Source organism: Sceloporus occidentalis, unplaced genomic scaffold (genome assembly GCF_023333645.1).
Source record: "Sceloporus occidentalis isolate IW3139 unplaced genomic scaffold, rSceOcc1.0.p SCAF_5, whole genome shotgun sequence".
In the NCBI taxonomy this organism is placed as follows: domain Eukaryota; kingdom Metazoa; phylum Chordata; class Lepidosauria; order Squamata; family Phrynosomatidae; genus Sceloporus; species Sceloporus occidentalis.
This window is the reverse complement of record NW_028316985.1, coordinates 43,765,606-43,789,843: the sequence shown is the minus strand read 5'-3', so window position 1 is coordinate 43,789,843 and position 24,238 is coordinate 43,765,606. Positions and strand designations below refer to the sequence as shown.

The window sequence follows — 24,238 nt, the reverse complement described above, 5'->3', positions numbered from 1 at the left end:
TGAAGAGACTGCCTCGGGCAGCAATTTGGGGTGGCATGAAAGAACAGCTAATTATTAATTTTTAAATTTGTTTGCAAGTCACTCTCTTAAGGGCATGTTCATATTACACAAGTATAGGGCAATTGTTTCACGTTGACATCCATGGTTCCATCCTATGGAAGCATGGGATTTGCAGTATAGGGAGAGGCATTTAGAATTTTCAGTCAGAGTATTATAGTGCCTCACCAAACTACAAACCCCAAGATTCGACAGAATGGAAACATGGCAGTTAAAGAGGAATAACAGTACAACAATTGTTTAGTGTGAAAGCGCCCTTGGGCATTTTACCTCAGAAAATCCAAGGTTCAAAATCCAATGTTGTTCTCTATGAGTGCTTTTTTGGCCATTACTTCCTATTAGCAATAGGAATCTCTGTATTAAACTGGAAGTAGAGTTTTTTGCTTATGACTTTTGCACAATGTAATTCCAACATCACAAGCTGTTAAAACTGAGCTGTTTCAGCCTCCATGTATCTTTAAATCTGGCTCAAATGAGAGCTGATGTGGTGGTGTAGATAAAGTGCTAAACAAGGAATGGGGAAACACTGGTTCAAATGCTGACTCAGGCATAAAAGTCACTGGATGACATTGGCCAAGTCACAAGTCTCAGCATGGGTTACCTTCACAGGGTTGATGTGACCATAAAAAAAATGGGAGACAAGGAGGACTACCGTATGTATTATGCCTTGAGCTGTTTGGAAGAAAGATGGCACATAAATGTAATTAATAAATAATGTGAATCAGCATATTCCTAGGGGTTATTAATACAAACTTAGAATGAATGCCTAGACTGGTTTTTATGCTTGCATAATCATCCCATCTGGCTGCTGAAAACGATAAATATGATATTTTGATGGCTCATAGAACAGAGAAGCAAGAGCAGAAAATGTTTCTTTGCTCCGTTATTAGCACTCTGCTTTCAAAGCTGCAGCTACATGTACATGTTTTTCAGTGCTAAAAGTGGAGAATATATATTTTATTTCCTGTTCTAAAGATACTCATGCAGCACAATGAATACGGTTTGTCAACATCACATTTGGTATATAAAGCTTGTTTTGGCATATGAAGTTGAAGGTTCTTGTATAAGTAACCACTCTGAGAATTTTCAAAGCAAATGTGTTGTCCCCAAGAGTGTGATTTCCTGAGAACACTTCATTACTCTACTAATGTTTATACTAAGACTCATTCAACTCATCAGTCATTCCAAGGCATTGTCAGAAGAGTCAAATGAAACCTAACTTATTCCAAGTGTTTGTCTCTAATTTGCTTCTATCGCCATTTATTTCCAGATTGGAGCTTCAGAACCAGTCTGTCAGGGACACTAATACAATACTAGTCTTTACTGTCACTTTATCTTTTAACTTTGCAGAAGATACTGTAAAATATAAGTCCACAGTAAAAATTTCTTGAAATCATATATTTATTATATACATTAGATACAAAAGCAAAATTTCAAAACAGCATCGTTTGTGTGAATCCACAGGACCACAATAGAAAATACACATAGGACCCAGTGTGGTGTTTTGTTTTTAAATGGTATTGTAACTCTTTAATTTAAAAAAAAGAGTTACAATAACATTTCTTTTCTTTTGCCTTTCATGCACATACATATGTTTGTACATGGATGTGTATGTATGTTCCTATGTGTGTGTATATATGCATGTTTGTATGTTGAACCATTTTTGGTGCTAGTTTAAAGATTTGTTACCAAGAGATGCATAATCTAATAACAGAAGAATATGCATTTTTGGTAGCTTATGGACAAAATAGGGGTAGAGACTCCCTTGCTTGGTCCATGAGCTGTTCATGGTATAGATTACATGTCAAAGAAAACGTGAACTTATTCTTCAAGATTAGATGCTATAAACAAAGGCCACGTCCTGCATGAATTATGAAGTCTATCACATTTCAACAAGCACAAGTTTTATTGTTCTTTTTAAAAGATCTCTTTTTGTAATATATAGACTCTAATAATACTTGATATCTATAGAATCAAAGTATTAGTCTGAAGTTGGGACTTCAGTGTGAATATATTAGTTTTTTCAAAATTTATCCTTAGCTTTTCTGAGTGGTAACTGCCAGGCATGAAGGAAAGCATTAGCTTTATTGTAATAGTTTTTGAGTGCTTCTGTCTCAGAATACCTTTTCCTGTGTTATAAGCTGTTCCTGAACGTTAACATTTTAAGACTGGAAAGGGGCAGACAATAAAGTGCTTTACATAATCAAATACTTATATGTGTGTAATGCCCCATAATGGAAACACTGCCATTTATACTATTAACCAAATACAGGCATCCTCCTGATTCGCAGGGGATCTGGACCCCCCCCCCCCCCGGCAAATCCAGAAAAATGCAAATATTCAAGTTGCCATTGGTTATAATGGCTGTGCGCTCCCACACACAATTTTATCTCTCTCTGATTTCTGTCTGCAAAGGACCAAGACCGCGGACTCCAAGTCCATGAATTGAGAGGGATGAGTGTATAATAGAACCAGCCTTAAAAAAAAGTTCCCTTGAAAGTATATGTTCTATCCATTTTTGTCAGCCCAAAAAGTCTGAAATAAATTACAAATGTAACTTACAATGATATTTTTAATTTCAGTGTCTTGAAATAAATCCCTAATGTTTAAAAAGGCTACAAAATTGGACCCAGTGTGTTTAAGTGCCCCAAATAAAAATCTGCTGAATTGCTTTTAAATACTGTCTCACAAAACTCTGTTGGATAAAGGCATGTCCTAATTAGATATGGTATTACCAACCTTATTGGTTGGATCCATTTTAGGTCAACACAGTTGACTCACATTGAATTTAGTTGCTCATGACTAAATTATCCAGGTCATTTTGATGGGACTAGATTTAGTCTGGATTTGTGTGCTGTCCAGTAGATTTTCCCCACAAATATGTGTCCTTTCCATACAAGTACAGCCTTTAGAAATTAACAAGTGTTATCTAATCATACATTCCTCTTGTGTAAAACAAGTATAAAACAATAGCATTCCAGTGGATTTCATTAACCGGCTGTAAGATTTAAACAGATATAGCACATGGTAGTCATTTTGTCCATCGTTAGTGTTTATGCATTCTTCTAAAATGAAACATGAAAACAAGTTTCTAACTTTCAAATAAGTTTAGGCAGTTCCACATACATCAGTGTAGATCAATAAAACACTTATAAAGCCAGATACTAAATCCACATTAACTGTGGAGACATAACATAAAAGCTGTGATTGTTTGAAGTATTCTGTTGAGTTAATGGAACTCAGTTTCAAGCAGATCAGCCCAATTCAGAGATCAGACTTATAGATATAAGTTTGTAGTTTGTAGTTTTGTAGTTTTCCCCTTCTCCCAAAATATGATTAGTGGAAAGGTGGAACTGAATAAGCTTTAAGAGCCTTACTGCACTAGAAAACAAAGCTGAAATGGAGCCGGAGAGTAGCCACTTTCTCCATGCTTTACCGCACAATGTTATCATGCTTAAGTTCTCTTCCAGTGGGAGATGGCTGTCAAAGCAAGTACTTTTTTCTAGCCAGAAAAATCTGTTCAACAAAAGACTCACTTTGATGACCATCTCCCATGGGAAGAGAACTGAAGTGCTATGACATCATACGGTAAGGCACAGAGAAAGCCGCTACTCTCCAGCTCTGTTTTAGTTTTGGTTTCTTGTGTAATAAGGCTCAAAGGATGCACAACTTGTTGGTGTATTCACTGTTTGTTGAGGCTGGAATACATTCTGCACATCACTTTACATCCAAATGAGACTGCTGGAAGGGTTTCAGTCTTGAGTGGGAGCTACACCTCCAAACACTTTATAAATGATGCAGTTACGGTCAGTTTGTTTATAATTGGGATGAAAGGTTAGGAAATTGGAATACCTCTTTACACACATTTGGCACTATTCTCTTATTCCAGTTTTCATTGAAGAGGTCTCCTTTTCTCCAAGTTTGCATTTTGTGCATGAACAAATGCCCTGTTTGCCAATTTCAGCTACAGTCTTTTAAAATATCCAATATTTTTTTCCCCAAAGCTGGTTTCCATTGCTGGACAAAACTTTTCATATTCACTATCAGTCTTCCTGCTTGAACATCTTCATATCCAGCTACAAGGTATTTCAGACCTACAAAGAAAATAAGCAAATATTTATTGGAGCAGTGCCAAAAGAGTATTTATCCAAGATACGTAATCCTAAAAAGGCGTGTGTGTTGAGAAAGGGAGAAAATTATTTAGAGACATTGGAAATAAAAATAAGATACATTTTAGATGACTCACTGGTTAATACATTTTCTAATATTAGTATTGGAAAAATAATGGTTATTTCAACATGATTATTACAAATCTAACTTATAAGGGTATTTTGAATAACTGTCTTGAAACTTGTAAACTCCCGTCTCGATTTCTGTAATGCGCTTTACATGGGGCTACCATCGTGCTTGGTTCAGAAATTTCAATTAGTACAGAACATGGCAGCCAGACTTGGCACTAATCATTATGTATAAAAAAACCATTTACACATACAACTAGAGCAGGATCTTTCTTACAATGGTTATGTATGTTGTCTAAAATCAGCTCAGTCTGTGAGAGCCATAATTGGCAGTTTAGTTTGCTGAAGCATCTATGTAATGTTTTCTTTTACTCCCAAAATGTGAATAAAAGAATAAAAGAGATCCATGCATGAAATGCATTTTTAAACACTTGAGAATCATAAGAGAGGCTGGAAATAAACAGTGAAGTATAAAAGAAAAGTAAGTATACAGCTGATAGGAATGTATTTGGCATAATAAATACCTACCAGGATTAAGTATTGGGCAAGTGCAGCCTCTGTTTGTCCATGATTCTGGGTAAAGAATCCGCTTCCCTCGGAAAATCTTAAGTTTTGTAGATTTCAGAACTTTTTGGATCTTCACATTGACCTCAGCATGAGAGCCTTTATCATGAGCTGACAAAATCTTTGCCTTTAGCACTGTGCGAAAACAGTTTCAAAATAAAGAATATATGCATATTTTTTCCTGTTAAGTCATACATGTTCATGTTGAGTATGAGCAGTGCATATACTACAGATTAAACCATTTTTACACTTTCACAATTTGTTTACCAACAGAGCAACACAGAAATCTTTCCACATACTTGATTTGATGCGGAGAATAAAACGTGATTTAGTTAAACAAAAGCTGTGCCAGATCCCTTACTTGATGAGCCTGTTAGGGCTTTGCCAAAGAGAGGGTGCAGGGAGATGCTCAGTGACCTGATTTTTAGGAACACAGCTGCTTCTTCCTACTGGGGTTACTGGGAACTACTGCTTACTCATCATTTTACATGTGTGCAGAAAACTACAGAATAAAACAGTACTTTTCTATCACATCTCATTACAAGTTTAAAATGCTTACATTTTGGCAAGGAAAACTAATCTTGTTGTTCAAAGTTCGCTTGGTTCCTAAGGCTTTGTGGATAAAAAGTTCCTGGGGATTTCTCTCTCTGCTCCCCACCCATCTACTTGAGTCATGCATGGATGACTTTCAAGTTAGAGGCCTATCAGTAGTTCTCAAAGGAAGCCTCTAATTGGCAACACAATGCAAATAGGACAATAAATACTTTATAATGGGAAGTACAGAAAGAGATTTCTCTAGAGTCAAATGCTGCTTTGCTTACAGAAAAAGTCTCATTGAAGGATGCCTGTGGACACAGGAAGATAAAATCTATTGGGAGAACTGAACGAAGTAGACAAAATATGCAAGCAGCTATGTTGGTCCATTAGAAAGAAAAAACAAAGTTGAGGTGAATTATAGCACAGGCGGGAGCTGAACATTTCTTTTGAAAATCTGTTTTCTTGTTCACAAGGGATCTGTGCCTTCTGGCCAGTTCTAGATGCAAGTCCAGATAATTGCTAGCTCTTGTATTGTTGAATAAAGAGCAGCCATTGTTTCTTTATCCTAATAGGATTTGCTTCAACTTGAGATCCTTTTAACTAGCACCATCTAACACTAATCAAGTCTATAACTCCTCTACACTATCACAAACAGCAGACGTGGGCTTTATATCATGCCCAGACTCATCTTTTTTCTGTCCTCCCACTCCAACATCCTTCTATGAGTTAAGTGGGGAACAGCTTCTAACATTTCCACATCTTTCTCTCCAACCTCCTCTACTCTGCTTTACTCAAGTACATATGTAGAACCTGCTAGTTACATTGGCCTATTACCACTGGCTTTTATAATACTGCATTAATTTGGTCTGTAAATGCTTTCACCCTTCTCTTCATTGTCCCATTGAGAGCAGTTGTGCTGACAATTTTTGTTGATAATTGACTGTTGGCAATATTACATCAACTGAATAGTATATACATTTATTTTTACTCACCATATGTATATTTCATGCTACAAAAGATCTTGGAATTTCGTAAAACTTGGTCTTTACACTCACATTTTCCTATGGAAATACAAAAATACCTTCTTCTTAGAGATGGTCCCAGATATTTTGCTATTTCAGGTGAAAAACAAGGTTGGTCACCCTCCAAGTTCCACAAAGGGAAACCAGTTGAAATAGCAACTGAATATGGCTTTAGCACTGGCAAAAGGACCGTATCCTCTACAGCACTGGAGAACATTAGGCTGAGTAGGCCATATGACAGAGAATTCTGTCTTCCAACATTGGGGAATGGCAGTGGGCTTCTTCCCTTTCCACTCTCATATAGCCTCTCTGAGTTGGTCAGCTTACTTGGCTTAATGGTGAGGCTGGCCTTACTTTCTCTGAATCACCATTCACTTGAACACTTCTAGCTACAATTACTTCACTTCGGAGTTATCAGGTGAACTACACGGCTACCTAAATAAACCCACAGGACTCTATTATGTGTTCACAGCAAGACTATCCTTAACAATATAAACATTGTCATTCATTTCAGTTAAATATATTCTCAGACTTCACTATAATTGAACTGCCATGTTCTGCAAAAATAGTTTTTTTGGGGTGGGGGACAGATGAGTGCCTGAAAATATGATTAATTGAATACTTTCATTTTCCATGAGAGATATCAAGTCAGGAAAATATTGGATACAAAGGTGGTATCCACTGGCTTAACAGCTCTAACAGCAGTGAATCAAAATAGAAAAGTTGAAAACACAACACACCAAATCAGTCATGCCACATTGTTTGGATTTGGTAACCTAGGTCCAGTTAACATAGATTACCAGGTTCCAAGCTCCCCTTGATCTAGAGACTATACTTCTACAGATGCAGCCTAGAATCGCACTGCCCTTTTTAGCTTCTGCATCACACTGATGACCCATGTTCAACTTGCTGTCTACTAGGACTAACATATCCCTTTCACATGTAGTCTTGTTAAGATGGGTGTCCCTCATCCTGTATCTATGCATTTCATTTTTTTCTGCCTAAGTGCAGTACCTTACATTTCTTCCTGTTGAAGTTCGTTTTCTTAGTTTTGGTCCTGCTTTCTAATCTATTATGGTCATTTTGAATTTTGATCCTTTCCTCTGGGGTATTAGCTACTTCTCCTAATTTGGTGTCATGCAAGAGTAGTGCATAATAGGAATAGTGTCAAAATCCAGGATTGAACCAAGGACCTCACTCCTACTATACATATTATTGTGCTGAGACTAGAGTGGGCCCTTGGCATCCTCTGGGGTTTGGTACTAGGACCCCTAGCGGATACCAAAATCTGTGGATGCTCACATCCCATTAAATACAAAGGGTGCAGTGAAATGGTGTCCCTTATATAAAATAGCAAAACCAAGATTTCCTTTTTACAATGTGTATTGTTTCAGAATATTTTCAAATTGTGAATGGTCAAATCTGCAGATAAAGAATCCGTGGATATGGAGGGCCGACTATTTAATATTTGGAAAAATCTCATAATATATATTGGGCGTTGTTTATTATGTGCAAGGTTGCATGTTATTTTGCTTTTTAGAATTAGGAATGCTACCATCTGAATGTTATTAGGAAGACCATTTAACACTTTAAAATCCATAGAAATATTTCCCGTCTTTCTGTAGTAATATATTATAAATGTAACTGTTCCGTGTTCCATGCTGGTTTGCTCTTGAGCATATGAATCATGAAAGGGACATCAATGTAGTCATATGTTAATATATCATAATGCTCAATTACAGCCTAAAATTTTCAACTCTGACACTAAAAGATTAAAGTAGAAAACATTACTCAGAGATAACTATATATGATGTAAGGTTTAAGCCTGAAAGTAGTGATTGTATGCAAAATGAGAAAAATAAACTTTGTTGTTCAAAGTTATGTAAAAAGAGAAATGGACATTTCTTGTGTCATCTCTTCATGCTTAGTCCAAAATTAGTGTTAACATATTTGAACGGAGGAACTACTGTTTATTTAATGTAAATTACTTTTGTTTAATAACCCAGAATAATGTTTAAGGATGTCCACAAAATTATCTTCATCTCTTTTCAGTTTTTAAAGATATATATGGGAGGGGAGGCAAGGAAGGGAGTGAGAGGAATTTGGGATTCTTTTGTGGCAGTATGACCAGTAGTACAAAGATAACAATCCTATGACCATGACATTGCATATTTTGATCCCAGTTTACAAGTGGGATTGAATTTATGTTCACGTTGCTTTTCCTGCCCTGACATCCTGCTGGCACCTAGTCTATAAAACAGGCCTTGAAGCCAATGGCACCTGAAGTAGGCAATAGATAAGTGTTGGTACATGATAAACACAAAATATGATTTAATCAGAATATTGTGATGGATATAACTGTAAAATATTGAGCTGTGCAGGTTGATGCCAACAAGGCTTCCTTTTGGGTTATTTTTGGAATCATCGTGCATCTCAAGTTTGTTTATTAAGTTCATCCTTACTTTCAAAAGAAATGTATGCAACAAAGTGTTTTTAAAAGATCTCCAAAAAAGGAGAGGCCACCACTATCCAGGGCAATCTATTCTATTGTTGAACAACTCTTACAGTATAAAGCTTCTTCCTAGTGTTTAGGTGGGTTCCCTTTTCTTGTAATTTGAATCCATGGGTCCATGTTCTAGCCTCTGGAACAGCAGGAAAAAAACTTGTTCTAGCTTCATATGGCCTCTCTTCAGATATTTAAATATAGCTATCATGTCACCTCTAAGTTTTCTCTTGTCCAAGCTAAATATGTCAGCTTCCTAAGATTAATTTACATTTGTAGATTGGTCTCAGCAAATTTTATTTATATTCTTGGCTTTCCGTTTTGTATTTCAAATCTATAGCAACATTTCAGTACTTATTCATAAATAGCTATAAAATAAGATTATCTTGTTAGACAAGATTGTAAATAGGCCCAAGTTCATATTTTTACCTGAATGTCGAAGAGCAGAGTATCCTTGTTCATCCTCCCAACCCCATGTAAGTTCACTCTTGTTATATGGAGAATTAAAATCAGGGATTTCATGATACCAGTCTATGGCTGCACTGCTGTAATTAAATAAAGAAACTATGTGAAATGTTCAATTATGAAATAAGTTAAACTTTGGCCCCATACAGACTGCCAAAATAAAGCTTCTTCGGGTCACTTTGGAGGTATGCTGTTTAAATGATGTATGTGTCCTAAGAGTCCGGAAGCTGTGCCAAAGCTGCGCTCCAGTCCTTAGTCCTGGATTGTGGCTTTGACGCGGCTTCTGGACTCTTAGGACACCTGCAGCATTTAAACAGCATACCTCCAAAGTGACCTGAAGTAGCTTTATTTTGGCAGTCTGTATGGGGCCTTTATTACCAAATTTAAAAAAAAGCCGCAGCAACACTTAGGGAATCAGAAGCAGATAGGAAAAAAACAATATATTGTGTTGACCTTCCACATTTCCAACATATGGGAAATACACTGTCACCAAAGGTACTTTGTTATTTTTAACTGTTGTCAAGTTGGCTTCAACTCACAGCAACCCTTTGAATGACCAACCTTCAAGTATCCTGCTATTTAACAGCTCTGCAAAACTGAGGGCCATCGCTTCCTTCACAGAGTCAATCCATCTATGTTATAGTCTTTCTCTTTCCTACTGCATTTAATTTTACCTTTTTATCTATAATTCTTGGACGGATCTGACCCCAAAACATAACATGGCAGAAATTTCTCACAAAGTCAGGTATCTCAGGCAACACCACATGCCCCAATTAATTTCTTGCACTACACAATGGCCCTACATAAGTTCCTGGAGCCACTATTACCCCCTTGCCCCTGGCTCTTGATCTTAGTTCAGAGACTTTTTTTATTTAAAAAGTTAGGCATTCATGTTATAAAAAAGATTTAAAAGTAAGATAAAGCTGAGATTTTGGCTGAATGTATGTACAATCTACATATGTTGTATATCCAGTTCAACTTTATTCCAGTTCAACTACTTTTCATGCTGGATTAATATGGGCAATGTTTGGTGAAGAAAGCTTGTCACCCCTGGTAAATTATTTTATTTAGAAGCATACAGGTAAGGAAATAGCAGTACAAAATCTATAACTTGTTGCATAAATGTCTGTAGTTTATGATTAGTGGTATAAAATTTGTTACGGAAACAGTTAATTGAAGTCTCTGTCCTGTGGAATGCACACTATTTATAAAAGGATTTCTATGTATAGTTTTGGCTACAATTTAGCATTCTGTGTCTTCCCTTATATGGTTTGTTCTCCTTTGGCATCTCAGAGATTACAGTTTCTGATTCTGAAGTGAGTCAGTGGGAGTTTTGCTGTTGAAATACTAGATTTTTCTGTCTCCATTGTCTTTGCAATCAATTTCAGTCATATAGTACTGACTATCTAAATCTCAGCTTGAAAGCTCCAGAATTTCTGACTGTATCTGGCAGACTAAGAAACCATAATTGGATAGCCATGCCACAAATAGTGTCTGATGCATAGCAGAGTCTGTTCACTCACCTACTGATGCAGTCACCATTCAGTGAATCACAGCTTCCTGCACAATCACATGGTTGGCAGCCATAATCTCCAAAGCCCCAGTATCCTACCATGCACCGATCACATTGAGGACCAGCCACTCCAGGTTTGCAGGGACAATCACCATTGCTGGGATCACAGAAGGTGCTATTGCTAAAGGGAAGCACAGCCGATCCAATAGGGTGACAGGAGCACACTGAAATATTAACACAGAGGCAAGAGGTTACTTTTTCTGGGGGGGGGGGGGGGGAGGACAAGTGTTTTAAATTTAATAATTATAGATAGTTATTAAATAATCTCACAGACTACTTTGCAGTAGCATCTCAAAGATTCATGCAAGTAGTTAAAAAAGGAGAGGGAAAACAATCTGTGTGACCTTCAAATATACTGTTTACCATGCTAAATAAGAATATGACCTGCTTTATCTAGTAAATACCGACTCCTGAACAAATATTACATACTGCTTACTAAAGAGTATGCTTAGTGTAGCTAAGGATTGGTTTAACAGCTCTTTCATTTGTTTTGACCTTGCAGCTTTTTCATTTTCATTGTTTCCCAGAGATTGAGCCAAAGTGTTGACCTGAGCTGCTAATAGCTACAGAATTCCATTCTCTGCCATATATGAATAAGAGGTTATCAGATAGGTTGTTATCAACATAAAGTAAGCATGACACAAGGGCCATTATTTCCCAGTTGAGACTACTGCATAATCTCAATTTACTCTCCTCAAAGCTTTTTGTTCACTTGGAACTATCCAAAAAACTCCTCACACTTCATGCAACGGGGGGGGGGGGGGGGGGAAATCTGTAACTGAACAATTTAATGCAGGAAATATTTTTTCCTCTGTTGGCTCTATCATGTGTCATCCTGACTCCACTGATGCAGACTTTATACAGATGATAGCAGCTGAAGATGAAACTGGGAGAGTTGCCCAGGAATGAAACTCATGATGACTTGGTTAGAGGCAACAGCCGAAAAGCATTTCCTTTGTATCAGTAGATCTTGCAGAAACAGTAAATTGATCAAGAAGAAATAGTGAAGAAAGAAAGCTTTCAGGAAGAGTCTCTGTTGTGGGGATGCGTTTATCATTTACATAGGGTTTTTTTCTATATGTAAAAAAACAAGCTACATGTATTTATTCATCCTTGCAATTGAGCCCTGTGTGGCAACTACTTATTTTTTAAAAACATGAAACTGATACTGAATAGCAGTTTCTAGTACTTTATGGATTTACAGAAGCACATAAATCTCAGTGTTCCTTTGTGCATTGTATGTGTAAACTTGTGATTCAGATCTGGCACAGCACAGCAGCAACTATTATAATCACAATCAGAATTGCTACCATTAAGGGAACTGCTATTATTAAGTGCAAGTAGAGATTGGAAATTAATTTTTTGGATTACAACTACTGGAATCCTCCAGTCTGCATGGATTTTGGGAGTCAGTCCAGAAAAGTAACTTTTTCAAGCTTAGCTGAGTATGTGCTTGCAAAGAGTGCTTAAAGAGATATAACTGGGAAGATTTGTGTTTCTTGGATGAACTGGCCCTGAGACAGCCATGCTTACAAGGCCATTTAGAGAATCTGTAACTGATTTAAGCTTTTAATATAATGGTCCTTGGGTGAAGCTTTCCTGTCTTTCATTCATATTTGTACATATGTGTCTTAGAGATAAAAAGACATAGAGGAATCTAGGAAAACCTTTGAAGGTGACTGGGATGAAGAATGTTTAGCATAAGCTTTCACAGACTATCCATCTAATGAACTGTAGTCCACAAAAAATTATGTTAGAAATTCCATTTTTCAAGTTACTGTCAAAAGTGCTTCTGGATTCCTTTGCGTTATTAATGATAAAACAGGCTAACACGACTATCTCTTTGAATATATATTGAATATGTTATCCTTCTTTGCACATTTATTTTACACAAAAAGTGGCACTAATCTTGGATAGGAAATGCTTACAAGACTTTCTTAGCTGCTATATATGGTTTGGCTAAAATTGGAGGAGTCAGGAGATCTTGTGGGCTTGGCATCCCTCTAAATGATTAGCAGCTATTATTCTGACATGGAGAAGAAGGAACCAACTGGGTTAGGCTCACCAGTTGTTTAAGCCATAGAGATACTGAACCCAAACCCAAGGCCTGACAATCAGAGTGCCTGTAGAACCAGAGATAAACTACAACTTTGACTAAAATGTTGTTTCAGGCAGTGTTAAAGATAGGCGTTGAGTACGAGTCTTGTAGACCTACTTATTTAGGAACTGCCTATCTTCAGGATGGAGCAGAGCTTGAAAGGAGTGGCATGGCCAAAGACAGGGGAAGGTTCTCAGTTTAGCTCCAGAACTAGTGAGAGCAAGTTTGCTTGGATCTGTTGAAAGGCATCCCATCTCAAACCTCAAGGTGAGGACAGGATATGCTTCTTTTTCTTCTCCCTTATTCTGAGTCCTATCATTGTCACATCAATTAATATTGCAATGGGTGCTAGAAATAGGAGCTCTGGGCCATGTATATTTTTCCCTGACAGACATTCTATAAAAATGTATGCCATTTGTAAGAATTCAATATTTTCTGGATACTACAATCAGTAACCATTACCAGCATTATGCCTGCAGCCCTACACTCTCTTATGTGTTAGTAAGCCACACTCTCTTATTTGTTAGTAGGCCACAGTAAAGTCAACAGAATTTGTATCTGAATAAACATGTGTAAGTTTGCAGTGTAAGAACAGAAGATGTCACAAACTGTCTATTACAAAATTTAAATAATATATTTTGGGTTGATGAAATCCTCACATTTATTGAAACATATAACATGGCCCTTTTTTAAAGAAAGAAAGAAAGAAAGAAAGAAAGAAAGAAAGAAAGAAAGAATCTACATTTCTGGGCTGGATTTTTTTTTTAAAGATCAGAATAGGGTGAACTGCGGAATGCAAAACAGACTGAAAAACCAAGAATATATAAAACTGCATGTCAATGGCTTTTTAAAAAGTTAAGTTTGTATGAATATTCCTGTCAAAACAACTTTCAGCTGCATCATTGGTATCCCAAAGTAAATGCAATGAAAGGTTGCTAATGGAGCTCCGGTGCCAGATTCTTGTGAATTCCTACTTGCAAATAAAGTTGAATGAAACATGGGAAGGTTGCCTAAGCATATCTATTGGACTTGTTCCTCTATTTACTGATGTGATGATGACAATCTTAATATTGTCTACTAGGACATAACATTAATGCATGATAAAAGGATGTAGTCTTCAAGCATTTATATTCTAAAATTGATAATTGGCTTACATTTACAGGCATCTGGGGCAGAAAACGGTCTTCTAAGGTCTCGGTAGTAGCCTGGTTTGCAACGCTGACAATGCTGTCCTTCAGTATTGTGTTGACAATTATCACACACTCCACCACTTTGGTTCCCTGATGCCAACCATGTGTCCATGTCAAAGTGGCAAGTGTCAGAATGTCCATTGCACTTACAGGCTGAAAAATAGCCAAGATATTTTTTTTTAAAAAAAGAGACAAATTAAACAAATTAAAGAGACAAATTAAACTTGCTACTGTTTACCAAAAAGTATCAATTATAATTGTTGCAAATAATGAAATTAAATGCATTGCAAGTCTACAGATGTTCCTAAAATGCTAGACAGTGCTATTGTCACTGTCTAGATCCTCTGATTTAGTTAAGGAAAGGGCATGAAATTGCTGCAACTTACAGTAAGCTCTCAGCAGAGTATATGTCAATATGAAAATATTCAATCACTTATTCTGGGAACAAGGTAAAAGCTGCAGTTCACATATGTTAATTCTCATCAAATTTCAGTGAGGCTTCTTGCTATGCTATTTAAGTCACTGAAACCATGTTTTCCTACATTTTTGGAATGCCAATTGAGACATTTTAAGTGTTTTAATGTCCAGTGCAATTCAGATGTCCTGTGACAACATAAATAACTGGTCCTGGATTCCAAAAGGATGCCAAGAAAATGGTTACTTCTTAGTAAAATGCACATTAACATTTCTGTAAATGCCAGTTTTTAAAAATGATGTGGATATCGGTTTTGTCTTGCTGATTTCATTCAAATGGAGTTGCTTCAGTTTGGGGAATATAAGAAAAACAGGTGTAGAAAGGAATTCCATTTATCATAGACCAGAAACGCTTGTATCAATGTGAGTTTGCTACTTACATCTGCATTCATTTGGGGCGCCTGTCTTGCCATTTGCAGCTTGCCAAGGCTGGTCATTGTAGAGAGGAGCACAATGTTGACAATGAATCCCTGCAGTATTGTGTTTACACATGCACCTTCCATGGACCTAGCAGTGGGAAACAAACTAAGCAAACAAACATGCAAATATACCAGCTATGCCAATTTTTCAGATGATGTGCTAATCTAGGCAAGAGAGCATTGCTGTTGTGACAGAAATCATTCTGTAGAATCAGATGACTGAGGGCTTATCCAAGTGGGCTGTATCCACACAGCAAAAATAATCCAATTTGACACCACTTTAACTGCCATGGCTCACTGCCATGGAATTCTGGGAATTGTAGTTTGTTATGGCACCAGAGCTCTCTGACAGAAAAAGCTAAATATCTCACAAAACCACAAATCTCAGAATTTCATAGCACTGAGCCATGACAAAGTAATGTCAACTTGGATTATTTCTGCAGTGCAGATGAAGCTATGGTAATAAAATTAATTTCCATCTTTGCATTTTACCACTTGTTTCACAGTCTGATACCTACTCTTCGCAGGGTAATACAGACTATTAAAGAGCCAGAGTAATTTAGATTATGTTTTCTCTCATTTTAAACAATTTATTGCATGTGTTCTTCCATAGGACAATGAGAATACACATTCTCTATAGGAAACAGGGTATGGGGAGATTCCTGAAGTTTGCACAGTGTACAAATGCTCCACCTTGATTTGTAAAGCAGGGAAAGGTGATAGCTGTTGAGTTGTTATGATTATTCACACCATGGACTTTATCAAGTGCCTGTCACAGATGGGCAACTACCTTATGATTGTTGCAATACTAATATATAATGATGGATGCCTTTTAACAACAGCATGTTGTCATTTCTGCATTAAAAAATTGTAAAAAAAAATGATAGTCTACCTCACCACTGACAAAGAACCACTGTCTACTTGTTTCTACAAAGAAACAGTCTTAGCATAAACCAATGAGTTAATGGATAATTTGTTCTTATATCTCCAAACATATGCTTTGTAAATTATTCAGACCTCAAACACTAGCTACATCCATTGTCTATTTTATCATAGCATTGTAATTCTCTCTAATATATATATATATATATATATATATATATATATATATTAAAAAGCATTATTCTTAGTTAAATATACAGTATCCTAGGGGTTCTGAATACCTCTGTTCTCTTGTTGAGAAGAGCAGAAAAAGAGGATCCATCCCACTAGGATTTTTCCCAATAAAGTTTTTGTGGGTTTTGTTTGCTTGCTTGCAAAACTTGGGAGTTTCCTCAAACCTGCACAAACCACCCTCTTGTGCATGGATATTGGTGTTTTGGCTGCAGAAGCAATGGCACACATATTTGATAAAATGCTAGCATTGTATTGCCTTAGTCATTCTACACTAATTTGTTCCTCCATCACAGGGGCAGATGGCTTACAGTTTATCTTCATTTTGGAGTACTTCTGTAACATGTTTACTAAAGTGTAATTACCAATATATATCTGTGTGTGTGTGTGTGTGTGTGTGTGTGAGAGAGAGAGAGAGAGAGAGAGAGAGAGAGAGAGAGAGATTAATATTTTTTCTTGCCAAGATATGAAGGAGCCAGGGACAGCAGTGTGGATGCAATAGCATTTTTCCTGTAGTAAGGCATACATAGCAAAAACATAAACAACTGCATGAATTTCTTAATCTGTATTTGAATTCCAGAGAAAACTGCTCTTATCAAGAAAGTGTGAGCAGTCATAAAGCCAAGATAAATCATAACTGAGGAGGCAAGTGGAGAGGAAGAAACTCTTGATGAAGTTGTAATCAGGCTGCTGCTCAGACATACTTTCTGGATGCATTCTTTGCTCTCATTATATTTACAATAGATTTAAAGGAAACAGTAAATTTGTTTGAGCAGATTAAATTACTGTGAGATATCATATGCCATATTTTATAATGTGGAGCCACTGGGGTCTGTTCAGTATGTTTACACCCAGAAGAAACTTCCTCCAGATCAGAGTGGGAAGTCATCCCAGGGGCTTTTTGGCTTTCCTTGCAACATCTGGATTGGCTCAGTTGTTGGAAGCTATTTGTCAACACCTTCTCTTCTGCTTGTGTTATATTGTATAAATGGATCCATGGGGAGCTGGCAGATACATGGCCACTTGATCTCTACTAGCTCTATGATGCTATGATCACTGCTGGAGTGTTGTGAGTCTTCTTAAATAAAAAGTCTTTAAAAGGAAATAAGTCTCTGGAATCAACTGAATCAATAGTAGAACAATCCTACATGTCTACTAAAAAATAAATTCCATTAGGGTTAATGTGGGATTTCTCCCAGGTAAATGAATATAGAAGTGCTGATGTGGGAGACTGACACTTCCCCACCCCCAGTGTGCCAGGAACTGGCACCATATTTGTGGCCATTGGCTAAAATTATTCCTGGAAACATGCCAAGGATCAGCAGCCAATGGTTTGGAGATGAGGAGCAGCTTAGGAGCCACAATTATGAGTTGCAATGGCCTAATTATCCTTTATGAAAAAGAAGATGGCAAATTATAAGAAGGAACTTGTTCAAAACAATCTATTTTTATGGACACTTCATCTGATGAGCCAGATTATTCCATTAAATAGTATTATCATCATTGTTCTCATCACAATTTAAAAGCAGGGAAAAAGAGGTGGCATCCATGAATTAGTGAAGAACTATGTGGGCAAGAGGGTCTTAAGCGGGACTAATTTATTTTGTGGGTGTACAGCCTTTCTGTCCCGCTATACAAATGTAGATACAAATGTTAATGAAGCTGTGAAGATCCTGACTATCAACAGTTATTGAGTCCTATGGACCAACAATCTGAGGTTTCTGGCCATGTGAAACTTTCATGTTGAAATTTTAGGTCACTTAAATGGGTGGGATGGTAAACCAAATTCTTCTTTTGCTCAGATTTTAATCTGAACTGAAGAAGAATTTGGTGGTTTGAGTTGCTGATGTGAACATTTGTTGTTGTGTGCTTCCAAGTTGTTTTCGACTTATGGCAATCCTGAGGTAACCCTATCCTGGCCTCATTCAAACTCACGTTTTTGCACTGGATTGGTTCAAATCGCTCCATTGATTTGACACCGAATAGATGTTCAGACTATGCTTGCCACAGTCGAAGCTCTCCGTGGCAATTTAACCCACTTCACGTTCACATTTAATTTGGAACCAACAGAAAATGGCGATCGGAGCCAGCATTTTTTTTAAACTGTCAGTCAAGTGATGTGCATCTTTATCACTGTGACATATCATAGATCTTGTTCAACAATAAGCAGCAATTGTGCAGTTTTTTAAAAAAAACACTATCTTGCAAAATCCATGCATGCCAGGGAAGAATTTCTCATGGCACCCACAAATGCATCCATACCAGGGAAGAATCCCCCGTGGGAGCCACAAATCCATCCATGCCAGGGAAGAATCCCTCATGCCACCCAAGAACCCCCCCATGAAGCCACACAAATGCAATGGTGCACAGAAACTGTCAAAGGTTTTTTTTAAAATCCACACCATGCATCCCCAAGCAGTAGAGCCGCTAGGGAGGTGCAGCCCATACCAGATGACACCCCTAAACGGGGGTGACACTCGGTGAGTCCCCCCACCTCCCTGCCACACACCATGGCATGCAACAGGGAGGGAAAGGGCCCAGCGCTCCCATCCCTGCCCTGTTAGTGAAGCCTCACAGGGCAGAGATGGAGGGTGCCGGGCCCTCTCCCTCCCTGCCATGCATCACTTTACTCTGTCCCCAAGGAACCCCCTCCCCGACTTCCCCAACCTAGCCAACAGGGAAAAGGGAACCAATTCACTGGCAGAAGCAGAAACAGCTGCATGATGATTTAAAGGGACTACTTGACAGTGTAGGAAATTTGAATTCACAGGGTTTAAAGAGCCAGTAACTTCGCCCACAGAACCTCAAGCGCTGAGAGGAGAAAAACAATGGCATTTTACCAAGACCTGTGGGATGAGTATCTTTCACACCTCTGCCCATTGCCCCTCCCTTCTGGGTGCCCCAAATGGGATCGGCAGCACATTCCCTAAAATAACCTGGTTCTTTTGAAAAGATGTAGCAAATGCCTCCGTTTGAAAAGAACTGGGTTAAGGGGGATTTGCGCTGCCCCCCCCCTCCAAATTTGGGTTGGGAAAAATAGGGACAAGTGTGAACCACTCCCTTTTAAAATGGTTTCCAAACCAGTTCAAAACATAGTGTGAATGATGCCCTTGAATTGTTTCTTGAACAATCTATATATGTGATTACTGAAAGTATTACATTGCTGTCAGGGTCACTGGACAGTTAGATAGACTATAATGGTGTATAATTCAGACCACGCATCTACAAGTGATAAGACCGCAGCTCTGGAAAATAAAAGAAGAAACTGAAGTGAAATTAATAAAAAGTAATAGCTGCTATACTAGGCTATAATTGTGCACTTGAATAGTTATTTCCCTGGCCTTGGTTTGACTTGTTACAGCTAAGAAGTAGAGTGGAAACATTTTCCAGCAATTTCCATTTATTGTCATGCTACTAAAGCATTGCCATTTTGAATCTTCATGAAGCATTCCTAAACAGGCATATTTCACAGGATGTTTTGTTGTTTTGTGAACTGACAACAAGGGAGTTCATTTACTCAGAATTCTTTTTGTGCACACTATTTATCATTCTGTCATTAAACCTCTCCATTTTACTTCGCATCCAGACTGCTTTCCTTTTTAGCTTGACAGCTCTCTGGTAATGTCACTCATTATGCTATACAAGGCAAAAAGTGTTACAAAAGTTAACTTGTGTGAGATAAATGAGAGACAGATTTTCACACATAAGACAGTTGCTAGGACATGCTTCCTTCCATTGCTTTTTTGTTCATGAATTAATATATTCAATTACTTCTTTTCAAACCATCTGTATTTTAGGAAATAAGTCGTGGATTCTTTTCTTGCATGCCCGCACTTAACTAGCCTCTGGTAGACTAGTTTGCATACCCCTCCTTTGTCTGTTTAAGTGTTGTAAGAAGGGATTTTTGAGCTCTACATTACAATTGTAGCTTTAGTGTAGTAAATGTTATAAGAATACATGTTAAGAAAGTATAAATCTTTGCAATCTAAATACAGAATGCACAATATTAAAATTAGTTTTTCAGAAATGGTTTTTGTAGATCATGTATTTAGTTGGGTTTTTTTTTAAAAGCTAACCAATGGCAAAATTCTTTTGTAAGTAAACATTTACAATGAGGAAACTATATTAAATAACGGCTATTATGTAAAATGCATTTTCATTCAAAAAGTGTTAACCAAAACATCTTCACATGCTTTCTTAAGAATAGTTTAGTTTGATTGGTTGAGTTTCAAATTACTGCTCAGTGAATATGTCTAAATACATTTTCCAAAGAGAAATGGCACTTTCTTTTTCCTACACAATAGCTTTTCTTAACAGATTCGGCTGTCATTTGCTCTATGCAGTATTTCTCACTGCAGATCTCACATTTAAATACTTTTTTTTGCTATTGTTTGTGTAAAAGCATGTTGGTTTTGATGTTTCTATGGATCCTAGGTAATATATGGATATTCTATGGTATAAACCACAGGCAGGCAGTTAGTTGCCTCCAAATTTTGTTGGAATGCCACCCCCATCATCCCACACCCTTGGCTATGCTGTATGTGACTGATAACAATTACAGCCCAACTGCATCTGTAGGGCTGGGCCACAGGTTATCCTCACAATACAAATGATTAGAAGTGCATTCTTCTGTGTCTACTCAAAATTGCATTGGGATCAGTGAGTCTTATTCCCATGTAAACAATATGAGATTATTGTCTAGCCTTCCTTTCTCCATGCCCCCATCAATAATACCCAAGCTGCTGTTATCATGCTACCAACTAAATAGCATTGGGCTGACTTTGGTTTTGGCTCAGTTAGCTAGTCTTTACTATTGTTGCTGTTGTATTACAAATCCTGCAGAAGATGTATGAATGGGGAATATAAAAGATGGCTGACAACTTGTTTTACAATCTACTATGGTCCTTGGCATTGTTGGATGAAACTATTGTACTACTGATACACTGTGCACCCAGTCTCAAGGAATTCCCATTAAGGAAACATCGTATGAACTATATAGGGTTGCCATAAGTCAGGACCTCCAAACTGGGACAAATGTAGGACAAATGTAGGACAAATTTTTCAAATGGAGGACACATTTTGAAAAAATGGAGGACGCTAAAAAATTGATGGTTTTTTAAAAAAAAATTCATATAAATGCATGTTTCTTAGGCATGATAAAAATGGAGGACATTTGGCATTATTCCTAGACAGATGGCAGAAATGTGCTTCCCTTTCTGGCCAAAAACCAGAAGAGGAGGAAGAGTGGAAGAAGCAGAGGAGGAGGAAGTGGAGAAGAAGAAAAGGAGGAAGAAGAGGAGGAGGAGGAGGGGTAAAGGAGGAGGAGGAAGAAGAGGAAGAAAAAGGGGAGGAAGAGGGGAAGGATGAGGTGGAGAAGATGAGGTGGAGAAGAAGAGGAGGAGGAGAAAGAAGAGGAAAAAGAGGAGGAGGAGAGGAGACAGAAGAAGAGGAGGAGGAGAAAGAAGAAGAAAGGCTCTTTCCCCTGCCTTGAAGCCTCCCTGGCCGGCGGAGGAAGCTTCAAGGCAGAGAGGAAAGGGTCTCCCCGAGGCGAGACCCTTCGTCCCTGCCTTGAAGCCTCTGTGGCCGGCGGGGAAAGCGGCGAGGGAGGGGAAAAGGGCCTTGCCGAGGCGAGACCCTTTCCCCTGGCCCTCCCAGGCCGCCTCCCTGGCCGGCGGAAGAGGCCAAGCAGGGAACGAGCCTTGCTGAGGCGAGGCTCTTTTCCCTGCCTGGCGTCGGTGGGGAGGTGGGGGGTCCCGGGGGCGGGGCCAAACTGGGGCGGGACCGTGTGGCCACGCCCCAAACTGGGAAAGTCCCGCCCCCAGGCGGGATATGGCAACCCTAGAACTATACAAGTTTTACTATTCATTCATTAAATCTTTTCAAGCTTTCATATCTACCCATTTTCACACGAGGTTAATTTTTATTACAGGAGAAAAAAATATAATGTCTTTTCATACTGAGAGTTATAAATTGACTCAGATTAGATGTCTGTAAGCATAAAGTTGGCTTGGTGCCAGATTGTTGGGCTGACAGAATTTTAATGCATGTGCGTCTCCCTTTTTACCTTTCTACTTAAAAGGACTTCATGTGCCAATCTTCTTCAGTTATTTTTTTTTGAAAATATTCATAGCCTTTCCACTGATTCTGCTATTGATGTAAAAGGAAAGCAGAATGTATCCACCATGCATTGGTCATAAAACATGGGGGGGGGGGGGGTTAGACTTGCAATAGGACTTTTTGTCAATGTTTAAATAAGAAATGTTCTTAGTCTTGGTTGTTGCAACATTAATTAAATGGGCAAGCTTTTAAATGAGGTATTTCATAAGAAAATCTGTTTTACAAGGAAGAATGTGTCATTTTGACACATGTCTGCTCATATGTCCCCAGATTCTTCACCAATCTGCATTTTTAAATGCAAAAAGTGCAGTATTGTAAAACATGTTTTTACATAAAATATGAATTATTATGCTTATTTACCCTGAAACATTTTTAGCATGAACTTTAAACTGACTTCTAACATTCATTTTTGGGCAAGATTTCCCCCCAATAACTTTTGAAATACATCCATTAACATTCCTCTAACATTCCATTCTTGGGCAAGGTTCTGGAGCGTGGCCTCCCAGGGGTTTCTCGATGAGACTGATTATATAGATACATTTCAGGCTGGCTTCAGGCCTGGCTACAAGACAAAGACCGCTTTGGTTGCCTTGGTGGATGACCAACACAGGGAACTTGATTGGAGGAGTGTGACCCAATTAGTTCTGCTGGATGTCTCAGCAGCATTCAGTATCATCAACCATGGTATCCTTCTAGACCAGCTGTCTGGGATGGGACATTATGCAGTGGTTTTGGTCTTTCCTGGAGCAGTGAACTCAGATGATGGTGCTAGGGCACTCTTGTTGACTCCCTGGCTGTTGGCCTGTGGGGTCCTAGAGAAGGGGTAGGCAATCTTTTTGAGCCGGGGGCCGGGTTGCTGTCCCTCAGACAACTGGGGGGCCGAAGCCAAAAAATAAATAATTAAATAATTTTTTAAAAAAATTAAATATATACATAAACCAGGACAAATGTAGGACAAAATTTTCAAATGGAAGACACTTTTTTTAAAAAAATGGAGGACACGCGAAAAAAAATTGCTGATTTTTTTAAAAAATGTTAATATAAATACATGTTTCTGAGGCTTCTATAGACAATTGCCCCCCAAAGGCCCCGGTGGCAATCGGCGGCAGGACCGGGCTGGGGCCGGTCCCAAAGCCTCGCCGGGCCGCATCCGGCCCGCGGGCTGCAGGTTGCCTACCCCTGTCCTAGAGGGTTCTGTTTTTGTCCCCCATGCTGTTTAACATCTATATGAAACTGCTGGGAAAGGGCATCTGTAGTTTTGAGGTATGGTGTCACCAGTATGCTAATGACATCCAACTGTGTATTTCTTTCCCATCTTATTCCAAGGAAGCCGTCTTGGTACTGAACCAATGTTGTGGTCAGTAATGGACTAGATGAGGGCAAACAAATTTAAACTCAATCTAGACAAGACGGCGGTGCTCCTGGTCTGCAGAAAGGCAGATATGGGAACAGAGACTCTGCTTGCGCTGGATGGGGTACACTCCCCCTGAAATCTCAGGTTTGCAGCTTGGGTGTTTCCCTAGATCAGTGGTTCTCAACCTTCCTAATGCCACAATCCTTTAATACAGTCCCTCATGTCCAATTATACAATTATTTTCATTGCTACATGCAAATATGTGTTTTCCAATGGTCTTAGGCGACCCCTGTGAAAGGGTCATTCAACCCCCAAAGGGATTCCGACCCACAAGTTGGGAACCACTGCCCTAGAACCATCCCTGAGTTGCCCAGGTTTCAGCAGTGGTCAGAAGTGTATTTGCACTGGTGTGCCAGCAGTGCCTGAGATGTCAGATCTGGCAATGGTGGCATATACCTTGATTATATCCTGTTTGGACTACTGTTAACCACATGGGGTTGCTTTTGGAAACTGT

The 24,238-nt window shown here is 38.4% G+C and overlaps 1 protein-coding gene across 1 annotated transcript in view; it reads right to left on the bottom strand.

Moving 5' to 3' along the window:
- Positions 1-1,513: 1,513 nt before the first annotated feature.
- The window catches only part of LOC149312089 (netrin-4-like), a 44,963-nt gene continuing 22,238 nt past the window's right edge, over positions 1,514-24,238 (bottom strand). Inside the window, exons 3-9 of the mRNA XM_089526786.1 lie at positions 15,102-15,228; positions 14,212-14,400; positions 10,910-11,123; positions 9,351-9,466; positions 6,389-6,457; positions 4,824-4,994; positions 1,514-4,151 (exon numbers count right to left, since the gene is read on the bottom strand). Coding sequence (XP_089382912.1) covers positions 4,018-4,151; positions 4,824-4,994; positions 6,389-6,457; positions 9,351-9,466; positions 10,910-11,123; positions 14,212-14,400; positions 15,102-15,228 — 1,020 coding nt within the window. The 3' untranslated portion in view covers positions 1,514-4,017. The remainder of the gene's footprint in view (positions 4,152-4,823; positions 4,995-6,388; positions 6,458-9,350; positions 9,467-10,909; positions 11,124-14,211; positions 14,401-15,101; positions 15,229-24,238) is intronic.